Below are 23615 nucleotides of genomic sequence, written 5' to 3'. Positions count from 1 at the left end.
TTACAATTTGTGAACCTGACTTCACCGCCCCAGCTCAGATCAGTGCATGAAGAGGAGAGGGTGGAGGAGGTGGAGGAGGAGGAGGAGGAGGTGGTGGTGGACACGACCGCAGCCATCTCCAGGACTAACCACAGCGGTCAGTGTGCCAACGGGTCATCTCGCCCCCCCCCCCCCCACACAGACCCATTCTCAAGAAAAAATATGTACATGAAAGTGCCTGGGTAAACCAATGAGGTCGAACCCACACGAATAAACTTGATAATAATTTCTGAAGCAATATTCAAAATAATACAATTTAACTTTGTTAATTTTCTATATCAGTTCCCCTTCCCCCCCCCCCCCCCCCAGCTTATGTTAATGTTATTCTGCCTTGTATTAACGAACCACACATAATGGATTCAGGACAGGGTTTCTTCCTTGAGTAACGAACCACACATCGTAATGGATTCAGGGTATAGGGTTTGGTCTACAAAAGGTGTGTTTGCTTTGTGTGTGACTGCGGCAGCTGCTCTGGTTTATTTGACCCTTGTTTCCATAATTTTGGCTGTTTTTTTTTTGTGTGTATTTTATACGTTTTATTCAATTCATGGGTCATTTGGCCTTCCTAAAAAGGCACAGTCACAACACAAGGGTGAGGAGGGGGGAGAGTAGGGAGGGAGATTGGGGGAGAGGGGGGGGGGGGGGTGCTACTGTTCATCACTCTCACAAGACAGTTCATTCTAGTGCCTAGCATAATTGAGGTGTCGGGGAGAGGAGGGGGAGGGGGAGGGTAAAGATAATTTTAAGGATTTGGGGGCGGGGCTTTTGGGGGATTTGGGGGCGGGGCCAGGGGGCAGCTATAGGTAGATCTCGTAGATGTCGTCGAGCTCTTCGTGAAACAAGTCCCACTCGTCCTCCGAGTCGGTGACGTCCTCGTCCTCGTCGGCGCCGGCGGCCAGCAGCATCAGCAGCATCTCGCTGAGCTCGAAGGTCACCATCTCCTCGTCCTCGTTGTCCAGAGAGTCTGAGCTCTCCCGCTCGTCCAGGAGGTCCCAGAGGGGTATGTGCCGCCCACTCTGCAACGGGGGGTGGGGGAGAAAGGTTTAGTTCCCTCAAGGGGCTGGGCGGTGATGGAATTGGATCTATGCATGTCACGATAAGCAATGAGCATATCTTTTCTATTTTTTATATCTTTTATCGTCCATATCCATGTGGATGTTTTATTTTATAATCTGGTTTATGCTGTGTTCAAGCGACTGTGACTTCCCCCCTGGGGATCAATAAAGTATATCTATCTATCTATCTATCTATCTATCTATCTATCTATCTATCTATCTATCTATCTATCTATCTATCTATCTATCTAAGCTTACAAGTCGGAAATAACCGTGCTGTGGTTACGTTGGAGTGTTTGGATGTTTAAAGTGTGGTAGTGGATTGAAACTAGTTTTCCTTTGCTCTGACGTTTGAATCCTTGCGTTTGATCCTTTGAAGTGCATATTCTCTCATCGTAAATAATTGATACTATAAAACTGGGCGTCATGGTTATCCTCATTTCATGACCATGGAATACCATTCAAAGACGATAAACGTTAATATTTCAGTTTCCTTCCTTCTTTGGTCCTTTCTAGTATTTAGAATCTATAATATGTTGTCAAACAGGTCTGCACGTAAGGGGTGTGTAAGTATGAACAAGGAAACAGTGATCGTTAAATAGGAGTTTCTGCCTTGTCAATGGTTGACCTTTGGTAAATTCCCTTCTCACCTGAGTGATCCATTTCCTCAATTCTTCAAATTAAATTAACATTCTCCTTAACAACAGCTGTTCCCAACATACTGCATTGGTTAATGCATAGGACAGGTGAATCAGAATCACCAGAAACCGAGAATAATACGGAAGAAAGAAAATAATATGTCACTCTAGAACATATTTACATATATTCATACCAAGAGCCAATCAGGACAGCTGCGCCTGTTCAGTCGCTGCAACGGCGGTGTCAGAAACATAAGCTCATGGAGGATCAGAGTGGGAGGGTGGGCGCTTGTTTTCCTACCCGGTTCCTGCCGTTGGAGCCAGCCTGCCGCCGCTGGGGCTGCGCTTCCTCCAACCGACCGTCAGGGAAGGCGTGCTTGTAGAAGCAGTTGGAGCCGAACGGGCAGGTGCCTCGGCCCTCGTCGAAGTACCGGCACGACTTGGTCCTACGAGGGAACAGGGGGTCAGAGTTCAGGGGGTCAGGGGATCAGACGTCAGGGGGTCAGGGGTCAACGTTAGCGATTCATCTTAAGATTGATGTGGCAAGGACGTACAACAGTTGTACGTCCTGCCACTTAAAAATAGTACTTGTGTACATTGTGTAGCATCCTATTCTGGCCCTCTTTAGCATTGTGTAGCATCCTATTCTAGCTCCTTTAGCATTTTGTAGCATCCTATTCTAGCTCTCTTTAGCATGGTGTAGCATCATATTCTAGCTCTCTTTAGCATTGTGTAGCATCCTATTCTAGCTCTCTTTAGCATTGTGTAGCATCTAGGGGTGTAACGGTACACGTATTTGTACCGAACCGTCATGGTACAGGCACTTCGGAGCAGTTAGAGGTGTACCGCGGTACGTAAATGTGGCGTACATAGCGGGCAACGATCGTCGAATAGTCGGAGTCACGTAGAATATCGAATAATGAATGTGACTATCGCTATTTATTACTCGGCTCTTCTCAATGCTGTTGAACGCACCGTTGACTGGCATGGGCCGTCACAACTTCCGGTGGTGAATAGCGTCCTCGGTTGCTAAGCGACGTCAACGCCTTTGGCGGACTATTTCTCTGCTGATCAACACTACGAATGCTGCTAACAAATAAATTGTAAAAAAAAGACACACCGTGTTAAGTTATATTTTTGACGTGTCTAGTTCACCGTCATGCAGGCTGTGTTGAGTAAAATAATTAATTAAATAAATAGCGATCTGTTTTCGGCACATGTAGGTCTATCTGCATAAGCCCACGTTGAAATAATTTTGATGTTGAATGTTGATGGCGCAGTTGTTGAAATAAACAGATTGATTTCATACAAATCATAAAAGCCTCTTCCTGTGTCATTGTGTGTGCGTGTGTCCGAGGTGCGTGCGTGCGTGGGGGGTTCTTGATTGAGCGATTTTCGAATACTACTCTACGAATATCGAATAGTATTTTTTGCCAGAAATGCACATCGCTAGCACACGCATTGGGAAAGGCACCACCCAGGTGTTACTATCACTGTTGCTGTGGGAAAAAAAAACGAGCTGTGCAAACGCAGCTCACGACACTATTTCAACAACCCCTGTCTGGGAATTCAGAAATGCAAATGCCATAACCAAGTTTATGGTGTTTTCATTGCTGCTGATCTACGGCCATTCTCCGTTGTTGACAAACAAGCAGATTTACAATTTTTTCCCCTTAACTATGAACCGTACCGTACGTACCGTACCGTGACTTAAAAACCGAGGTACGTACCGAACCGTGACTTTTGTGTACCGTTACACCCCTAGTAGCATCCTATTCTAGCTCTCTTTAGCATTGTGTAGCATCCTATTCTAGCTCTCTTTGTTGTATACGGGGAATGGGTCAGCTAACAATCGTTAGTGCTTGGCACTTGGTTCTATGAACATCCTTACTTTATAGACAGCGATATATCGTTGTTTCTCTTTCTTCTGACAAATGTACTTATTGTCCATCACTTTTGATAAATGTGTCTGCTAAAGGCCCTGAATGTTAATGTTAATGTAGGATCAGACCATCATCTCACATTCCCTTTAGAGCACGGTCAAAACAACCGATCAGGTTGATGAGAAAGAAAGAAAGATAAGCATGATGAGAAGAAAAAAGGATAGATGAGAAAGAGAGAGAATAGCCACTAAAATTAGCCTTCCAATTTGTATGCAATAAGCCGTCTGCAAATATAACGAGGTCCTCAAAACTGACAACCACAATGCATCAAAAGGCAGTTTCCTGCAAAGGTTTCCTGTGCTGAATAAGAAACTAGGGCAAAACAAAAAGATTAACTGGGTGCAGAATGTCTTACCTAACCAAACTTTTGGTTTTACCTGCCAGTCATTATATACAGTTATAAATATAGTCATATTCATGTTTCACTGAGCTACTTGCACTCGCTGTAACTCCTGGTGGGTAAGTAGGAAGAACAATCTGTTTTCATTACCCCATGCCATCCTTGTATTTCTGGATCAGCTTCTGCTTGTCTTCTTTGTCCTCTACCCAGTACTCACTCGGGATGACGAAGTTGGATGTAATCCGACACTCTGGGCAAGACCTGGAGAGGAAGCAGAAAGCACTGTGAAGAGGCTGCATTCCTTCTGTCATGCCCACAATCATTCAGGTGCAATACTGATTTATTTATAGATTAATTTATCAATCCCTCAACTATTGACGCCATTTTGACGATAAATGCGTAAAACTTATTCACGTTAAAAACGTATTCAGCGTTAAACATGTAAAAACGTATTCCCGTTAACCATGAAAACGTATTCCTGTTATAACCACGTCAACGTATTCGCGTAAAACGTATTCATGTTACCCTTGTAAACGTATTCCCGTTAACATGTAGGGTAAGGAAATGGGAATACGTTTACGTGGTTAACATGGCAATGTTAACCACATAGGGTATTCCCGTTGACCACGTAAACGTATTCCCGTAAAAACACGTAAACGCATTTGCGTTAAACACGTAACCGTGTTCAACCAAACAAAGAAGAAACCATGTAATGTACACAAGGTTCACTGATCATTCTCCTTTTCGCTCGGCTTAGCTCAGGAGGTAGAGCAGTTGTCTTGTAACCAAAAGGTTGCTTGTTCGATCCCATGCTCCTCCTGGCTGAGTGTTGATGTGTCCCTGAGCAAGACATGTAACCCTAACTGCTCCTGACGAGCTGGCTGTCGCCTTGCATGGTTGACTCTGCCGTCGGTGTGTCAATGTGTGTATTAACCGATGCAAGTCGCTTTGGATAACAGCGTCTGCTAAATGCCCTAATTGTAATTGTAATTGTACACATCCATGTTTTCCTGGCGTTGTGAGGTCTCTCTGGGTCCCCACAGCCCACGCCGAACTCACTTGATGATCTTGCTCTCGAACTGCTTGGCGCTCCTCCACTTGCGGATGCACTTGAGGCAGTAGCAGTGGCTGCAGTTGGACAGGATGCCGAAGCGGCGCTCGCTGGGGTTGGTCTTCTCGAACACCACCTCCATGCACACGCCGCACATCATGTCCTTGCTGCGCTGGATGGCGAACGAGATCTCCATGTCCTTCTCGTGCGCCTCGATGCAGGCCTGGAGGGAGGAGAGCAGAAGGAAAGCGGCCATGAGGAGGGAGGGAGTATAATACTCTGGAGGACTTTGCTGCCCTCTAGTGGTTGACGCCTAGCGTCGCACGACCGTCCTGATCTCCTGAAAGTTGAACAGAAATCACCTCAGAATACATTTTTTTTATTACAATATGTCTGCTTCACTTCCAACTGAACTTTTGAAAGATTGCAATTTTTGGAAATTAACTGGTGCCGTTTGTGTTAATTGATTTACTTAATTGATGTCTGTGTTTGATTGGTTGGATGTGTGGGTGCGGTCACTGCTGATTGGCTAACCAGGTGTCAGCTTGGTTTAAAGATGAATGGGCCACACACACACAGCCACCTCGAGCTCAGCAAAGTTGTGTGTCTGTAGTTTACCTGTCTTGTTTTGTATGGTGTGCAGGTGATGTGCATTTAAGTTCTGGGAATCTGAGGTGGAACCGGACGCTTTTACACTTCTATGCTACATCCAGTTCCTTAAGGCTGGCCTGAACACATGAATGAAACGCATGCTTTATATTAAATCGTTGAAAAATATAAGGAACACAGCCTGAGCTGTATAACCCAGTAGATGGCAGCAAACCCAAAGCGGGTTGGAAGCTATTTAAGGTCATCTTGCGTAATATCTCACTTCCTACTGTTGCACAGGTGTAGTGTTGGGCAATATCCTTCAAAACAAAAACCACGCAAAGGTTCTCCACTCCCTTTTTGGTGAACCCTTCTTGCCATCACACGGCCCCAGAGTCCCTCAAACATTCACATTCAGTAACTTAGCGCAGTGGTCCCCAACCTATGGTTCGGGAGCCGGTACCGGCTGCCGGACCATAGCTTGGGTCGGTGTCCCGATTGTCGAGGTGTCCCTGAGCGAGACACTTCACCCTAACTGCTCCAGACGAGCTGGCGGTCGCCTTACATGACCGACTCCGCCATCGGTGTGTGAATGTGTGTGTGAACGAGGGAATGTTAGGCCATATTGTAAAGCGCTTACAGTGGCGACAACACGAAAAGGTAGTGCACAACACAACAGTTCAAAGAGACAACAACAACAACTGTAGAGCGACTGCATCCTGGCCACGCCCGGCTCCTCCCCCTGATGGCGGCGTCGTCGTCGCCGTGGTTACCTTGGTGTGGTCCGACCGCTGGGCGTTGTCGGTCGGGTGGAGCACCTGCAGGCCACACATGTCGCACACGTCGCCGTGGAGATAGGCGCAGTTGACGCCGTAGCGACACTCGCCGGCGGCGGCGTACGGACACAGCTGCTTCCGGCGCTCCTTGTCCTCCGGGCCCGCCTCCTTCTCTGTTTCCTTGGAGACGGCCTGGGGCCCCTCCCCTTCACCGGGCTCCGCTGCAAGGGGGAACGCAACAAGGAAGGGGGGGGGGGGAATCACAATAAGAGCGTAAGGAAACGAGTGCGGCCCGGGGGTGGATATCAAAATAAGAGCGTAAGGAAACTAGTGTGGCATAGGGGTGAATATCAAAATAAGAGCGGGAGGAAACGAGTATGTCAAGGGGTAAATATCGAATGAAGCGCAACTGGACTTTTGTAGAACTATTAAGGAGCATAAGAATTATTTTTTTACAGCATAATGGAAACTAAACCATAACCATAATGTCCATGATGCATTCCTGGCGTGCCATCTCCACCGCCTGTACCTAAAGCTTTGTTTCTGTGTTAAAGAGGGAGAAACACAGCCAAAGCATCCAGGACCCACTCTCTCTTCTATATATAACCCAATGAACAGCCCAGCTCCTTGACTCCACCCTCTTGTCAGAACAACCTACTCAGAACTCCTCTCCCATCCTGAGCTGCTGCCAAATCCTTCACCGAGAGGAAGGGTCGATTTTCGACGTATGTAACACTAGCCGATATGAAGGTGGTTGGTTTTTAACATGCTAGCAATGTGCACTTCTTTAAAAGTGTGAATCCAACCAGGGAAAGGACGAATTAATGAATAAGTGTGTGTGTGTGTGTGTGTGTGTGTCAATGAGTCGAAAAGGCACGATCTACTGTGTGTTAACTCACGGTACAACGTGCCGTCAGGAGCGCGAGTGACAGGCCATTATTACATTTACTGCTCAACTAATCTACGGAACACCTGCAAATAAGGACACGGCTAAATACATACTTGAAGGACCTCCATTCCTGTAGTGAGACCGGTAACGTGCGAGAGCTATTGTTTGAGTGTAATTCGTTAGAGATGGCCATCCCTCAGCCATCAGCGAGAGGAATGCCCTGTGAGGGCATCAGTATTTAGTTGACTGCCTCACATTGAGACGATTTACATTTTAAAACCGCTCCAGGCTCAATCAGATACGAGTAACAGAGGGGGAGGGAGGGAGGGAGGGAGTAGAGAAGATGCCGATGATTTCTGGTCGTTTCGTTTTCAAAATCCCTCCCTGTTAGATCGCACCCCTCCTGACTCACCTACGTCGGATTGGAACGGATTCTATTCTTTCTTATTGAGAGTAGGACAGGAAGTGTTGGGAGAGATGGGGGGGAAGGCATGCAGCAAAGGGACCACGGGCAGGATTCGATCCCGGGTCGCTGCGTTCAGCGCCGGGCCTAGATGCTCCGCCGCTCTCTAGGAACGCTTCGGAGGCGCTCCTGCGCCCGTGTCTTACCCCGTCGGCAGTAGGGCTGTCCCGGCACGAACTCCGCGGCGTTGACCCAGCCCACGGCCCCCGCGGCGCCCTCTGGTGGGTCGGGGTCCCCGGGCCCGGCGGGGAGGCGGGGCTGGGCGGCGGAGGGCAGCGGCGGCCCCGGGGACCCCTTCACGTCGTCCTGCTGGGGGGGCTCGGAGTGCTCGAACCTGGGGAGGGACACGCCGACGGAGAGGGGGGAGGTGGAGGTTAGAGGGGGTACGTGGTGTGTGTGTGCGCGTGCGTGCGTGCGTGCGTGCGTGCGTGCGTGCGTGCGTGCGTGTGCGTATAAAAAAGGTAATTAAAGAAGTATTCGAAAAGGTACAAGTGAGACACACTATTATGAGCAAAATGTCCGTTTAAAGTCATATGATAAACATAATGTGATACATATATTGTCATTTAAAATATCAATAATCCAATAAAACAATGATGGCATTACCGTCGATAGGAGCCAGAGTTCAGTAATCACCCTAACATAAGCCACCTGCAGGTATTCCACGTTACACAATGTCAAAAACGTAAGCCAGCCTGTTATTCCATCAAACCAGTGAAGTGAAGCGCCACACCAGTGAAGTGCCACACCCGGTCTGGGTGTCAAAACCTTATCCATCTTTCACAAGCGAGTTACCCAAGGCTTATCGCTGTCTGAGGCTCGCCTTGGGATAGAGATGTTCTCTTTTTCCCCGACAGGAAACAGATGACGAATGGAAAGGCCGCGTTTAAAGGTGGTTCCACTGCTGTATCTACACCTTAGCCCCACACAACTGCCTCAACGCACAACTTCAGCCTCAACGCACAACATCAAACTCAACGCACAACTTCAGCCTCAACGCACAACATCAAACTCAACGCACAACGTCAGCCTCAACGCACAACATCAACCTCAAAGCACAACCTCAACGCACAACATCAGCCTCAACGCACAACATCAGCTTCAACGCACAACATCAACCTCAACACATGGAGCCCGAGGTTATCAGTGTTCACACATCTGGTCTGTGTGAGATTGTTTAAACGGTAGCACATCGTCTTCTTGTTCAAAAACAAACCGGCAGTAATTGAATTCCCTTTTATTGGCAGCTGTGGATATTGGAAAAAAGAATCCAAACGGGGTAATTCTGAGAACCTACGTTGTTTAACGGCCTTATCCTAGAATCAACGTATGCAGATCGAATCATAATGAAGACGATAAATACGTTTTGTGATTCCTATGGAGTGGACTATAACAAGATGTGGCAACAGCGATGGTCTGGAATAAAAAATTCAAAAACTTGCAATGAAATCAAATGCTAATATGTAGAAAGCTAATATGCTAATGCTAATATCTGATAGCAGAACGCTATGACATCATGTCCTCGGCAATACAGACAAGTACGTCTTCTGGTGACCTCAGTCTGTAAAAAGAACCGATATCGTTTGTTCAACATCCGCTTCTTCCACTGCGACCAGTAAACAGAATTATATTTTAAAAAGGCAATCAAGGCCTCAGACAGTCTCGTTTCGCAGTGGCATTGTAAAGACGCAGCAAAAATTAAAGCCATGTGGAATGCAGAGGGTCCTTTTAGCAATGACACTCACAGCACTTGGTTAGCTTAAAGCACTGGGTTAGCATGTAGCATTTGGTTAGCTTAAAGCACTGGGTTAGCATGTAGCATTTGGTTAGCTCAAAGCACTGGGTTAGCTAGCAGCATTTTGTTAGCTTGAAGCACTGGGTTAGCATGTAGCATTTGGTTAGCTTAAAGCACTGGGTTAGCTAGCAGCATTTGGCTAGCTTAAAGCACTGGGTTAGCAAGAAGCATTTGGTTAGCTTAAAGCACTGGATTAGCATGTAGCATTTGGTTATCTTAAAGCACTGGGTTAGCTAACAGCATTTGGTTAGCTTAAAGCACTGGGTTAGCTAGCAGCATTTGGTTAGCTTAAAGGACTGGGTTAGCATGTAGCATTTGGTTAGCTTAAAGCACCGGGTTAGCGAGCAGCTTTTGGTTCCTGCACGGTAGCCTGGTATGGCCACTCTGAAACTCTTGATAACGCCGGGGATATTGACATAGGGAAGTCAGCTCTACCTTTTAGCAGTTCATTTCATTAAATAAACAAAATCAAATCGAAAACAGTAATCATTAGTCGCCTAAAACAACCGTGGCTTCAAGGCCCAAGATCAAACTAGTCGAAGTAAGTATCGTTACACAGATGCAGTGGGAGGTTTTTATAATGTTTTTATAACATGAAATGAAGAAAATGACAGATCTAGAGAATAAGAATCGCTGTTCAATAATCCCCTCCTCTTGGCACAAGTCAACTTTCAGTTTTTAGTATATTTTGTCTTCTAATTCAACTCCCACATCCAATCTCCAGATGTAATGTCATCTCACTAAGCTCGAGTATCTAATGTCCCCTGCGTGTTGAAAACACTGTTGTTCCCCTGCAGAAATTATGCACGAACATGAAGACACAAGGGCTCTGATTCATAACCGAGCTTCACTCCACCCACACACATGAGATACGCACGCTGCAGAGAATGGAGGTTTGTCAGCGTGTGGTGTTGGCATTTCTTATTCAGTAATGTCCTCGGCCTATTACTACATCGCCTGTTAAAACAAAACAAAACACTGTTCTAAAAAAAGATTGAAATGCATCAAAACAAGCCTTCTTCAGCTGACTCCCAGACTGTCCTTGAGGGCAAGAAGACTGAATAAGCCATAATAACACGGCAAATGATTAAACAGATCCCCCCCCCCCCACACACACACACACACACACACACACATTATCTCTTAAGAGTGAATGTGTTCCGGTCTTAGTTGGTTTACTTCAAAAGAAGAAGAGAATCACCCACAATGCAACATTAGTGATGACTGCCGACAGACAGACAGACAGACGGGTGCGCTGCATGTCTCTTATGAGGCAGGCAGTCACACTGTGCACGGCGGTCCCTTGCCTTCCCTCCGACTGCCACGGTATCTTCCCACTGTCCTAGCACACACACACACACACACACACACACACACACACACACACACACACACACAGTGGGGTGTGGTTGCGTTGGTGCTTGTTTCACAACAAACGCAGACCAAATAGAAAAAAAAATAGAGAGAGAGAGAGAGAGAGAGAGAGAGAGAGAGAGAGAGAGAGAGAGAGAGAGAGAGAGAGAGCGACAGCAGAAGGAGGAGGTGGGGCGAACCGTGTGAACTCCCCAGCGGAGGTGTTGGCGGGGACGGTGAGAAGAGGAGAGGGGGCGGGGGGGGGGGAGGATATGCACAGAGAGGATTATGCAATGCACTGAGTGAGGCTGCAGCGCCGTCTGTATGGGGAGGGAGGGAGGGGGGGAGGGAGGGAGGCAACAGAGAGAGAGATAAAGAGATAAACTGAGACAGAGGGGGGAGAGAGATATCAACTCAGACACAGACAGAGAGAGAGACGGAGACAGAGAGAGATAAACTCAGATGGGGGGGGGAGAGAGAGAAGCTCAGACAAGGAGAGCGAGAGAGAGAGAGAGAGAGAGAGAGAGAGAGCGCGAGAGAGAGAGAAAGATAAACTCAGATGGGGGGGAAGAGAGAGAAACCCAGACAAGGAGAGAGAGAGAGAGAGAGAGAGAGAGAGAGAGAGAGAGAGAGAGAGAGAGAGAGAGAGAGAGAGAGAGAGAGAGAGAGAGAGAGAGAGAGAGAGAGAGAGAGACATACACTCAGACACGGGGGGAGAGAGACATAAACTCAGACAAGAGAGAGTGAGACAGAGCTCTCGGTGACAATGGAAGCCGAGGCCCCTGCTGGAACCAGACCATAATAGAGACCAGAGTGGGGGGGCCCTTTTCTCCGGGGCTCTTAACAGGAGACTGCCCAGGAGCAGGGATGGGGGGGGGGTACGTCGCCTGTACAATGAGGGAGCCCCTCTCTCCCTCCCTCACTCTCCCATCTTCAGGGATGAAGGAATGCGTTGGCTCAGTCAGAAACCATGACAACGTGAAAACTCCGGACGGCACCCCCCCCACACACACACACACACACACACACACACACACTACACCCCCCCCCCCCCCCTTCAGCGACAGGTCAGAGGGGCCCCAGGGGTAGCCCCCTGCTAGATGAGTTACTATTAAGTATTAACTAACAAAAGGAGCCCCCCCATCCTACCCAAACAGCCCCCCCTCTTACTGTCTGGCCTGGGCTTTGAGCTGCCATTGTAACCATGGGGATGGACCACAGTGCAGACATGGGCTCGCTGACTTCTCCCGTCTGGGACTGAAGCACTCGGGGGGCTGGCCAGGACTCATTGTTATTGGTAGTAGGCCTGAGCACAGCTGGGTGCTATAGGGATATGGATATAGTGAGAGCACTCGCTTTTATATCTTGGCCTTCTTACGCTTCACTACTAAATCGTCAGGGTTGTTTTTTTGCTGAGCTGATTAAAAAGGCACCAGCAGATTAAGACTAAACCATCTCACATGGATCACAAATATGTTTTAATTATCGATGGATTAATAGGGCACCGTGTCAAAAGATATTTGACGTTTAGTATTAAACCGAATATGGAATAGCTTTGGGAGTCAAATTTTATCCGCCAGGCCATTTACATAATGAGGCTGCAGACAAATTCACTGATTATAATCTTCACTAAAGTCCAGTGAAAACAGCAGTGTAGAGCAGCTACCAAACATGGTCATAATCACACGCAAAAGGTTCAAAGCAGACAAAAGTACAAGTTATGATCACAGAAATCCAAATAGAATGAATCCTGCAAACCTTACGAAATACCACCGCTGATGCACTGCAGTGACGCTGAAGGTGGCTAGCACAACAGCAAGAAATGGTATTCTCGCGTGAGTCCAATCCATAAGAGCATGCCCACAGCCATTCTTAGAAACCATGCTAAAAGTGATTTGCGTACCCCTATAGCGCCCCTATGTACCCCATAACGGTTATGATGCACTGTACAAATCAACATTGGCTTATTGCAATGTTACACCTGTGCGAGCCGTCCTCGTCAGTGGTCACCCTAAACACAAGGATGGGTTGGTTTGTTCACCTGCATCGATCTCCGAACACACAGTTTCCTTTCTGAAAGAACTTGCAGGTCATCGCTGCAGGGGTACTGCTGGCCAGGTCGTGGGAGTATCGACAGTTGTTGCCTTCTTTGCAGAGCCCATGCATGAAATACCTGGAAATACACAAATCTTATGTTAACCCGATGACCCTCCGAGGCCTGGTATTTTAAATACCACAATTTTCATTAGAATATTGCATGGTAAGGACGAAAAACACAAATGTATGGCGTTTTTTAAAGGACCACACCAAGATCGCGGTAGGAATAAAAATAAGTTACAATTAGTAAAGATATACAAAAATAACAGACTGGACATGGCATTAGAGACAGTTACTTAAAAAGAAGGCCAGGGTAGAAGCATTCGTGTCAAAAGGGTTGACACAAATGCACCAGCAGCAGACACAGACCAGTGGAGCTGCTGGCGTCAGCTGAGGCTGAACTTGGACCCTCATGTGGTCGATCACAACAAACGCATCAATAATCACCATGCCAATTCGACGTGCCTCTCTACCGCCTGAATAGTTTACACAACACCCACAAAAGGACGTGTTGTCAAACGTTGTCAAAGCTCCTTGCTTTAAACTTGACAAATGTTTCAACTGTGTTATAGTCTAGGAGGATGAACCGAGACGGTGGGACACAGAACGCTTCGGGTGGGTACCAAATAACATTCCTTTGTTGTTGTTTTTTAGCTTGCGCGTCGGTGTCAACCATTACCAGTCCGCCCGCACCAGAGGGGTAACTCTTATCAACCCTCCGGGAGACACCCGCAGCACTTTCCCTTCTGCCCGACGCTTCACAACAAAACAACACAGCAACACACAACACAGCACAGCTGGGCTCGAGATACGACCGCTGTCAGCCGCCAGCCCACGACCGCACCCCGGGCGTTTAGCTTTAAAAGGATAGACAACGACGAAGCCCTTCGGATACGGTGTCATTTTGCTGTCTGTGTCGTTTTACCTGCAGGTAACGTTCTTGGTCCAGCCTCCTGTTATCGCCGGAGCCGCCGTGGACGCTGCTGCTGCCTCCGCCATTGCTGTTTATGTTGAGAAGTCCAGCAGCACCCGGATCTTCCTGAGAGCAGCACTTCACTTCGGAGATCATCGGAAACCCAGCGCGCTGCCTACAACGTGCAACGCGGGCAGCAGCCGCTAGGGGGCAGGACTGTCACGATTCACTGCTGCTTTGGATTTGAAATTGGTGTTGTATATTCAATCAATTCAAGAGTAGATTACACGTAACATTGAATAATAATGAACTAAAAACACTATAAATCTCTCTCTCTCTCTCTCTCTCTCTCTCTCTCTCTCTCTCTCTCTCTCTCTCTCTCTCTCTCTCTCTCTCTCTCTCTATATATATATACAGGGACGGCTGGTTTCAATGGGCTAGTGGGGCTAAACCCTCCCTATCTTTTAGAATAAACATGAGAACACTATTAAATTAATGAAAATATTAAAAGATAATAATTACTACAACTGAGAATTGGTTGATTTTGGTGCAACGGAGAAGCAACAGCACCAAATAATCACAAAAACGCAGGAGATACATATAGATATGTTGTGTGGGCTTAGAAAAGTCAGCCCAGACGATATGTCTGGGCTGATTTTTCTAAGCCCACGGTTAAGAAAATCAGCATCCAATCGGTGTCGTCCAATCGTGATTGACAGGTGTTATGACATACCCCCTTGAATTAGAGACCATTTGAGCTAAATTGATATAGCCCAGACCAGGGATGGGCAGCTTTGATAAAAGGGAGGGCCACACAAATTTTCACTTCACTACCAGAGGGCCACACAAATTTTCACCTCACTACCAGAGGGCCACGTATATCAACATGCACTTTCACCATTATAACCTTGTCACTTAATTGGCCTACTATAGCTAACTAATTTAATAAATAGAACAAATATACTGGCAATCAAAGTTTATTATACCAATTTTCAAACATTACAGACAATTTGGCTCTTTCAGTCAGGAACACATGACCCAAACAAGGCTCACTAGTGGGCCAACATTTCGAACATTTCAATTTACATATTTATTTTTTAAGAACAATCCATATTCCAACAATAACATTTATATTTTCATAAGAAAAATCAACATTTCACCATGGGTGAGTTGTGAACTTTACACATAAAGAAAAAATCCATATTCTTTGAATATATTGTTTCAGTGCAATGGGGTCTCAAACAATTATCTAATATTGCTACAAAAACCAAAACATATCTATCTCTAATAGTGCAATTCTTTTTTTTTCAAATGATATTTCTAAAATTGTTACCTCTGTAAAATCCTGTCTTAATGAGACACTTGTGGCCTCTCCTGCTGGCGCACAATAGACTGAATGTCAATCTCAATATTGGTGCATCCAATCTGCATGAGCTGGAAGAGTGTCTCATCGGTCAGCCGGTTTCGTTCTTTGGACTTGATGTGCTTCATCATTGAGAAGTTGCTCTCGCAGATGTAAGTGCTCCCAAACATGCTGGCCATCGAAAGTGCAAAATCCCTGAGGATTGGAAATCGGGACTCTGGTAGCAGTCTCCAAAAGGACATTCCCATCTCGTTGCGGTTTGCTTGGAAAAACGGGTCTGCCTGTAGTTCGCACAGTTCAAGCTGCAGCTCAGGGGGCTGCTCGCTGACAGCAGCAGAGAGCGGGTCAGTGAACAACGCGAAGCGTGGCTGCATTGCGTAGAAGTCTTGGAAGCGGCTCTTAAACTGCTGCTGCAGTTTTTCGATTTCTGCTTTGTACTTGGTTTGCATGGTTTCCTCGCATTCGGGAGCATCTTTGCGCATCTCTTCACATGAGGGGAAGTGTGCCAAATTCGGACGGTCGGATTGGAAGCCTTCTTTAAACAGGGCTAGTTTAGCATTAAACGCGTTCATGTGTGCTTACAGATCCGACACAGTTTGGCCTCTTCCCTGCAACTGCAAATTCAGGCGATTGAGATGAGATGTGATGTCTGCAAGGAAGGCCATGTCACAGAGAAAATCAGTGTCCCTGAGTTGACTGCAGTACGCACTGGTGTCACAGCGTATGCTCTCCTCGAGAAATACAGGGGTTTCAGAGCGCAGCGCAAAAAACCTCTCCAAGCATTTCCCGCGGCTCATCCACCTTATCTCAGTATGCATCTGTAAATCCCCGTACGCCGCGCACACTTCTTCCAAAAAGGCTACAAACTTCCGATCATTAAGAGACCTGTTTCCTCCTCGAATGACATTGGTAACTTTCGTTACTAAATCCATGACATGGCTGAAGTTCATAGACTTGGCACAGAGGGCCTCCTGCAATATAAAATAAATTGGATTCACCAACATTGTAGTCATTATTTATTTTTAAATCTCACTAAGACAAACACATTGATAATTAGGGCTGCCTCACAGGCGAACAAACGTTAGTCGACCAGAAAGGACGGGAAGAGAAGTGGAATCTGTCTCAGATTAAAATCTTGATTTTTAAAGCACCAAATGACTTGCTTTAACGAGTTTCGTTAGTTTATAATTTTATGAATGATAAAATATAATTTCCAGGAGGCTGTTCAGTCAGAAAATAACGGATCATTAGTAAAAGCCTTTGCCCGGCCGCTCCGTGCCTGCCTCCGCCGCCGATCTCTGACAGCACCGCAAACCATTCGTCGATAACCGGAATAAAGTGGCAACGACTAGGAAAGTTTTTAGTTGGGGGCAGCCCTATTTATCACCGATAACAATAGCTGAAAATAACGTTACCAACCTGATGTATGATGCAGTGCAGTATTGGACAGTCAACGCCACTCTGTCTGAGAAGCCCGGCGAATCCAGTGCGTCTTCCTTGCATTGATGGCGCACCGTCAGCAACAACAGCTGATAGCTTGTCAAAGCCTCCGTGCTCACTCACAACACTTTCAACAGAGTTGAAAATGTCCTGTCCTTTGGTAGTGTCATGCAAAGACACCAGTTTCAATAACTCCTCATGCACTTCAAATTAACTGTTTACTGCTCGTGTGTAGATGAGGAGCTGGCTTACATCCATCACATCTGTACTCTCATCTAGCGCTAAGGAAAAGTACTTGCAGTCGTTCATGATTTCCCTGAGCTTTCCCTCGACATGATTTTGAATATCAAAAATTCTTCTGGTCACTGTGCGTCGGGACAGAGAGACCGTTTCAAAGTTCTTAGCCATGTTGTCGTCTCCAAAAGCTTTCGCCATCTCAACTGCACATCGCTTCACCATTTCACCATCTGACAGGGGCTTCTTTGCTTTAGCAAGCTCAAGGGAAACAACATAAGATGCTTTCAGTGACGATTCCTGTGTGGTCGTAGCTTTGGTAAAAAAGCTTTGCTGACGGTGTTGTAGTGGCGGCTCAAGTTAAAATCCTTCATTGCCGATTTTGTTTCCAAGCACATTAAACACATGGGTTTTCCTTTGCAATCTGTAAAAAGATAATCTGTTTCCCATCTTGGCTGGAAAACGCGATTTTCTCCTTCTAGTTTTCTTTTTTGAGCGCTCATGTTTGTAAAATTCTTTTTTTTTGTAAATCCCGCTAAAAGAGGAGGTGAGGTCGACGTGGTAATTCCAAGACCATCCACTTGGCTACATACCTTTACATTTTCGGGGAGCGCCATCTAGCGGCTGACATAATTAATTACAGTTTGGTTCAAATGACTGAAAAACCAATAATATATACAAATGATCTCGCGGGCCGCACAAATTCGCGGGCCGCCAGTTGCCCATCCCTGGCCCAGACCAACAGTGACAGTGACTCACTGGTGACGGTCCCTGTTGGAGGCGGGAGAAAAAAAGTGGAAAAAAAAACCTGACCACAATGGCGAGCGCTAATCTACCTAACGAAGTGGACTATCTACTGACTCATCCGTTTTCGTTGATGTATTTAGAAGCAAAAAAAGAAATAAAAAGACTGGGGGCACATCGGCCAAACGATGTTCAGATAAAACAAAAGGACACGCGACAAAATCGTTCATTTTGCACCTCTTGGTTCGAAAGGAAAGACTTGCTAACGGCTAGCTTAGCTAGGAGCGCTCTCTTCCGTTTCCCTCGCGTGCTGTTCGGAGGAGACACAGCTTGGACCCAACAAGGGGTTGCGGATTTAAAACATGTGTCCTGTAAAGTAAAGAAACACGAATGCAGTGCAACTCACATTGGAAACTGTGAAGCTTTCAATGTTGGGCAAAGTAAATATTGCCTGTCAGCTGGATGACGGCCACCGCATCTCCGTACACAGAGACAGACATTCGCTGTCACGGATTGTGGACTGTATTAGGTTCTGTGGGGCACACGAGCTAGCTCTCAGGGGCTCTGAGGAACCGGCAACTTCACTCCAGCGGGCCGTGTTTTTGGACCTCGTTGACCAGTTGTCTTTTTTTTTTAAGACAGCCAGTTAGCAGATCACCTGTCAAACGCACATGTTGCCAAGTACACGTCTAAGACAAGCCCAAACGAGTTGCAACCCCTGTGTCATTGGAAGAGTCAAGAGAGGTGCTCCAGTACACTGAAGAGGATCGAAACATTTCTCCGAAGTGCCACGGGACGAGATGGGCTTAACGCCCTAGCGATGCTGTCTGTTGAGCGGGACCGCATCCAAAAATCACCGGACCTCAATGACATGGTGATTAACCTGGTTGCGAATCAGAAAGGCCGTCGATGTGAGCTTCTCTTCAAATAAGGTAGGCCCAAGCTGCCCTGATATTGATTGTATTCGGGACAAGATGCTTGCTTCATAATGCTTGTGATAAAAACAGTGCAGTTGGCAGTCGTTACAGTGCGAACACGTTTTGTTTGTTTGTGTGTGAGAAACTTTTGCCATCAGAACATGTTTGTAGCCTACTTATCTAATTGTTTATAGAGCATTATTAATTGCTGTAACTTGGTGCTGTATCTCTGGACTGTACCTCGGATGTGATTTTGGAAAATCATTTCGTTTCTCCATTGCCTGCTGTCTTCCTGCATCCTATTTGTTGTGATTCGAGGCCTGATATTGAATTTATTCGGGACATGATGCTTGCCTCATGTTTGTGATAAAAACAGTGCAGTTGGCAGTCGTTACAGTGCGAACACGTCTAATGTAGTCTCTCTCTCTGTGCCCCCCCCCCCCCCTTCCCGTGAGGATGGATACTGGGTTACAGCGGCCCTCACAACCCCCCCCCCCCCCCTCCCGTGAGTAGGGTGACCAGATCCTAATTCACCAGAAGTGGGACAAAGACTACGTTTGTGCGGGACAAAGTGTGTGGGGGGGGAGTAGGCGACCTGGGACCTTCAGTGGGGGTTTCAGTCCGCAATAACAGATAATCCCCCGTTCCCCCCTTGTCCGTTCTATTTAGAAACATATTTGATAAACGTGTTTTATTTCGCTTATTTAGTTATATTTCATAATTAATTAAGGCCGCCACCAGAGGGCGCCTTCAACGCATTTGCCGCCCTAGGCGATTGACTAGGATTGCCCTTGCATTGCTTCTTGGTGGTGGGCGTGCCCTTAACCTGCGTCCGAGACCAAGTTTCATTGACATGATCAAACAACCTGCCCCTCCCCGTGATGACAGCCTTGCTGTCTCCGCACGCAGCTATTTGATAAATGCTAGATGATAAATCACGCATTTCCAAAAAAAAAAAAAAATCGAGTCTGACTGTCAATAACAATGCGGGACAACGTCTCAATTTGCGGGACGCGTTCAAAGTCGTGGAAATGCGGGACTGTCCCGCACAAAGCGGGACATCTGGTCACCCTACCCGTGAGGATGGACACTGGCTTACAGCGGCCCTCACAACCCCCCCACCCCCCCACCCCTTTCAAGTGTAGATTGTATATAGTTCTATTAAACCTATGGTGGCATCATGCCTTCAGTGTGTATATTGTATATAGTTCTCAGTGTGCCTTCAGTGTGTCTTGAACAACCACGCATAAAAGGTTGCACATATTATATTGATATTTTATCGTATTTGTCTAAATGCATACTTGACTGTAGATAGATTTATGAGTGAAGTTACCAACACAATAGGTTGGCCGTAACTCACCCATTTTAGAATCGCATTCTCTCTCGTGTATAATTCCCAATTATTATTGATGCATTTGCACTTTTAATCTTGCTGAATTCTACAAGGCAAATCAATTAAGTTAAAACTTAGTTCCCGGCTTCATTCGTCTTTGTAAGGAAATGTTCTCTTTTGTCTTTATTATTTTGTCAGAATGCACCAGAATGCTTAGTTTGTATGTGAAAATCAGCCGCCTTCACCAGCCGCCGCTGTATATATATATATATATATATATATATTTATATAATCTATTGTAAAGGCTTATCCGGTATAGGGCATGTTTTTTACGTTTTCCAGCCTACATGCAGAATGTAACAGCCTCATGATGTATACATTTGAACTGGGTACATCATAGGCACCCTGGGTGTGTGTGTGTGTGTGTGTGTGTGTGTGTTTCTGAGAGAGAGAGAGAGAGAGAGAGAGAGAGAGAGAGAGAGAGAGAGAGAGAGAGAGAGAGAGAGAGAGAGAGAGAGAGAGAGAGAGAGAGAGAGAGAGAGAGAGAGAGAAAATTGTTGCATGTGGTGTGTGAGCTTGTTTATAAATCTCTTTGTGTGTGTGCGTGTGCATGAATTCCAACTTTGTCAGCTTCTTCAGACAAACACTATAGCCCACTTCCCCCCACATTTCATTGCGGAACAGTCATAGATTTGGAACAACCGTGACCACTTGGAGGAAGAAATGGTTTAAATCAGGGGTCACCAACACGGCGACCGCGTGCACCAGGGCGCCCGCAAGTGTCACGGTTGGCGGGTGGCAGGCAGGCAGGTAGGACCCAATAGCAGACAGTTCAGGTAAAGGATAATTTATTAACGCAAAAGGCAAGGAACACCGAGAACACAGGTGACGCGGGTAACACAGGTAACACACAGGACACAACTCACCACCAACCACAATGATCAAACAAGGAACAAAGGAAAGACAAGGGCTTAAATACCAAACACAGGACACGCAACGAGTAACAGCTGAAACACATTAGGGGAGGGAGCAGTAATCACACAGGAGGGAAACTTGACAGGACATGGGGAGAAACAAGACAGATACCAAAGTACAACGGGAAACACACCAAAACAAGACAAGGAAACAGACAGACCATGACAGCAAGGACCATATGAGGCGCCCGCAGGCCTGTTCTAAACATAGCACAACTCATTCAGGAGCAACTGTTTTCCACCTTTTTTAAGTCATTGTTGATAATTATTGTGAGAAATCATTAACATGATCAGTGTCTTCACATAGCTGAGTATCAATAATAATAATAAATAACTAAAGGCAAACTGAGCAAATTTGTTATTTCAGAAGAGTGTCAAACTGGGTGCCCTTCGTATGACTCAGTACCCTTGAAGTGGCTCTCAGGTTCAAAAAGGTTGGTGACCCCTGCTTTAAATTGTTTAAATTGGGAACGCAGTTACAAAGTGTGGCTCATTTGTCACAGTGTCTTGTGATTCCATGTCACAATAACGGGAGGCATCTTGTTCGTAAGGGAACTGAACGGTTGCTAGGCGATGGAGTGTCATCTGATTGGTCCTTGAAGCTGGACAATAAGAGGAACCGAAGTTGGTCTGCCTGGAATGAAGCAGGACTGTTTCTCACTATGAGATACATAGAAGACTGTTAAGGGCCCCCAAGCCAACAGGGGTCCCAACTTAAATAATAAACGTATATGCATATTATCATTATTCTTTGCGTATATTGTTTAGGAATTTTGATCCTGAGATTAATCTCAAAATGTGGCAAATCTGCAAAAAGTCCCCCCTGGATCTATACCATTTGAAATCAGAGGTGTTTTTTAACCTCTTTTTAGTTCTCATAATAGCTGCAGAAGTCCTAAACTTTCACAATTGTCGCTCACAGATTCACTTCCCGTTAAATCTCTAATCATCAGGTGAGACTAATCTAATAAAATGTAGCCTTTCTGTTTTTATGTGTTCCTAATACATGATATGCATACTGGGCAGCCATGCAGACAAAGAGGAACATATTACCCCTTTAAAGGTGTACAGAGGAAGGTGTACGAACAAGGAAAAAAACAAGGAACCTTTTGGCAGGGAGTCAACGCTCCAACAAGCACCATTACTTTATTTGAATAGAGAACGTTATAGAAACAATGAGACCGACATCTGCGTGAGACAGACATCTGATGATTGCATCATAGTGTTTCTAGCCAAACACTCATTTAAGACCCTTGTCCCTAGTAGGGCTTTTGGTTAAAAATAATATTACAGATGAACATAATTAAAAAGTAAGAAAATGGAAATTAAATAAAATGGAAAATCAAAGAAGACAAAGATTGTTGCTGAATTTGCCAAAATCTTCTTAAACCATTGCCATCCACACTGTTGGTCACACTGTGAGGAGGTTCCATCGAGTCCTACAACACAGGTCAATAATTATTAGCTTTGAAAATAGACCAGGGGTCTCAAACTGGCGGCCCGGGGGCCAATTGAGGCCCGCAGGATGATATTTTGTGGTCCCGTACTTGCGGCCCGCACGTTGTTGCCAAACGCGCCATTTTGATGAGTGGCTTGCCACGCTTTTTTATCACTTCTGATAGGGTGACCAGATGTCCGGGTATTGCCTGGACAGTCCCAATTTTGAGTTGCGTGTCCTGAGTACAGATAAAAGCCAAAGGACGCTAAAATGTCCCGTATTCCACCAAGCACTATGAAATGTCCCCTGTTGTCAGCGATTACATAGCCAACGTGATCTAATTATAGCCCAATCATTAACTTAGATTGGGTCAGTTGTGCTCCTTTTTTCTGTGGAATATTTGATGCGGCCCAGCCTGACCCAGACTCTACCTCCAGCGGCCCCCAGGTAAGTTGAGCTTGAGACCCCTGATATAGACGATTAATTTCTGAAGATACTCGACAAAGAAGCACTGTGAGCAATGATAATTGAACCAGAATCAGGAGCTCTATAGCCGCAGACACTTAAAAGCGTTATTATTATTATTAACTTTTTTATTGATGTGTCTTATTTGTTTATTTGGACTCATCTAGACTCATCTGATCCACTGTTATGTAATCTGATGAATCAAATGAAAGTGTATTTGAATCTTATCTTATTCTATCTTATCCAATTTAATGTAATCTATTCTAAATTCTAAGGAAGTTCTAGCATACTCTCCAAAAGATCTAATGCCTAAGGAAAGGTCTTTTAACATTTGAAAGAAATAGATTAAGTTCATTCATGATGTAAATACAGTTCAAATGAAGTTCAAATGAGAAATACATTATAATATTCAACATTATACAATACATTTACTGTACATTGATATTGCTTTATTTTGTATAATGTTGTTGAATCACTGCTAATACATTATTTTCTTTGACTTCTTTCGTCATTTTTTCATGTCCTTTAATCCTTATCCAATTGCTTTTGCTTTTGTTTCTAACCAATCCATCACCCTCACTAAATAGCATGCAAAGGAATGCAAACGATTCATCAAAACAAATCTGGGAAATTCTAAAATGTTTCTTTGCAGCCCAATTTAAGATGAATTGCTCAATGTTAAAAAAGGAAAAGGGAAATGAGCCAAAAGGGTTGTTTTGTGCACATTTAAAAAAGGGAAGATAGAAATTCACTCACTCCCAAACCAC

The 23615-nt window shown here is 45.6% G+C and overlaps 1 protein-coding gene across 1 annotated transcript; it reads right to left on the bottom strand.

Moving 5' to 3' along the window:
* Positions 1-356: 356 nt before the first annotated feature.
* On the bottom strand, positions 357-14071 carry mkrn1 (makorin, ring finger protein, 1). Its single transcript, XM_079735562.1, has 8 exons — positions 13953-14071; positions 12972-13103; positions 7929-8116; positions 6428-6651; positions 5075-5289; positions 4166-4276; positions 2034-2178; positions 357-1055 (listed from the first exon to the last, which is right to left on the bottom strand). Exons 1-8 carry the CDS (start codon positions 14024-14026, stop codon positions 837-839), a joined length of 1308 nt encoding a protein of 435 aa, XP_079591688.1. The 5' UTR covers positions 14027-14071; the 3' UTR covers positions 357-836.
* Between the last annotated feature and the right edge of the window lie 9544 nt (positions 14072-23615).

Source organism: Pollachius pollachius (assembly GCF_949987615.1).
Source record: "Pollachius pollachius genome assembly, chromosome: 4".
NCBI classification, from domain to species: Eukaryota; Metazoa; Chordata; class Actinopteri; order Gadiformes; family Gadidae; genus Pollachius; species Pollachius pollachius.
This window is presented reverse-complemented; position numbering and strand designations above follow the sequence as displayed.

Excerpts from the sequence above, each read along its gene's own strand:
- mkrn1 (XM_079735562.1), bottom strand. The coding sequence starts at position 14,026 with ATGGCGGAGGCAGCAGCAGCGTCCACGGCGGCTCCGGCGATAACAGGA. Across the intron at positions 8,117-12,971 it reads GTGTTCGGAGATCGATGCAG|GTTCGAGCACTCCGAGCCCC; the intron begins GTGAACAAACCA and ends GTCCCTCCCCAG. Across the intron at positions 1,056-2,033 it reads GCTCCAACGGCAGGAACCGG|AGTGGGCGGCACATACCCCT; the intron begins GTAGGAAAACAA and ends CCCCCGTTGCAG.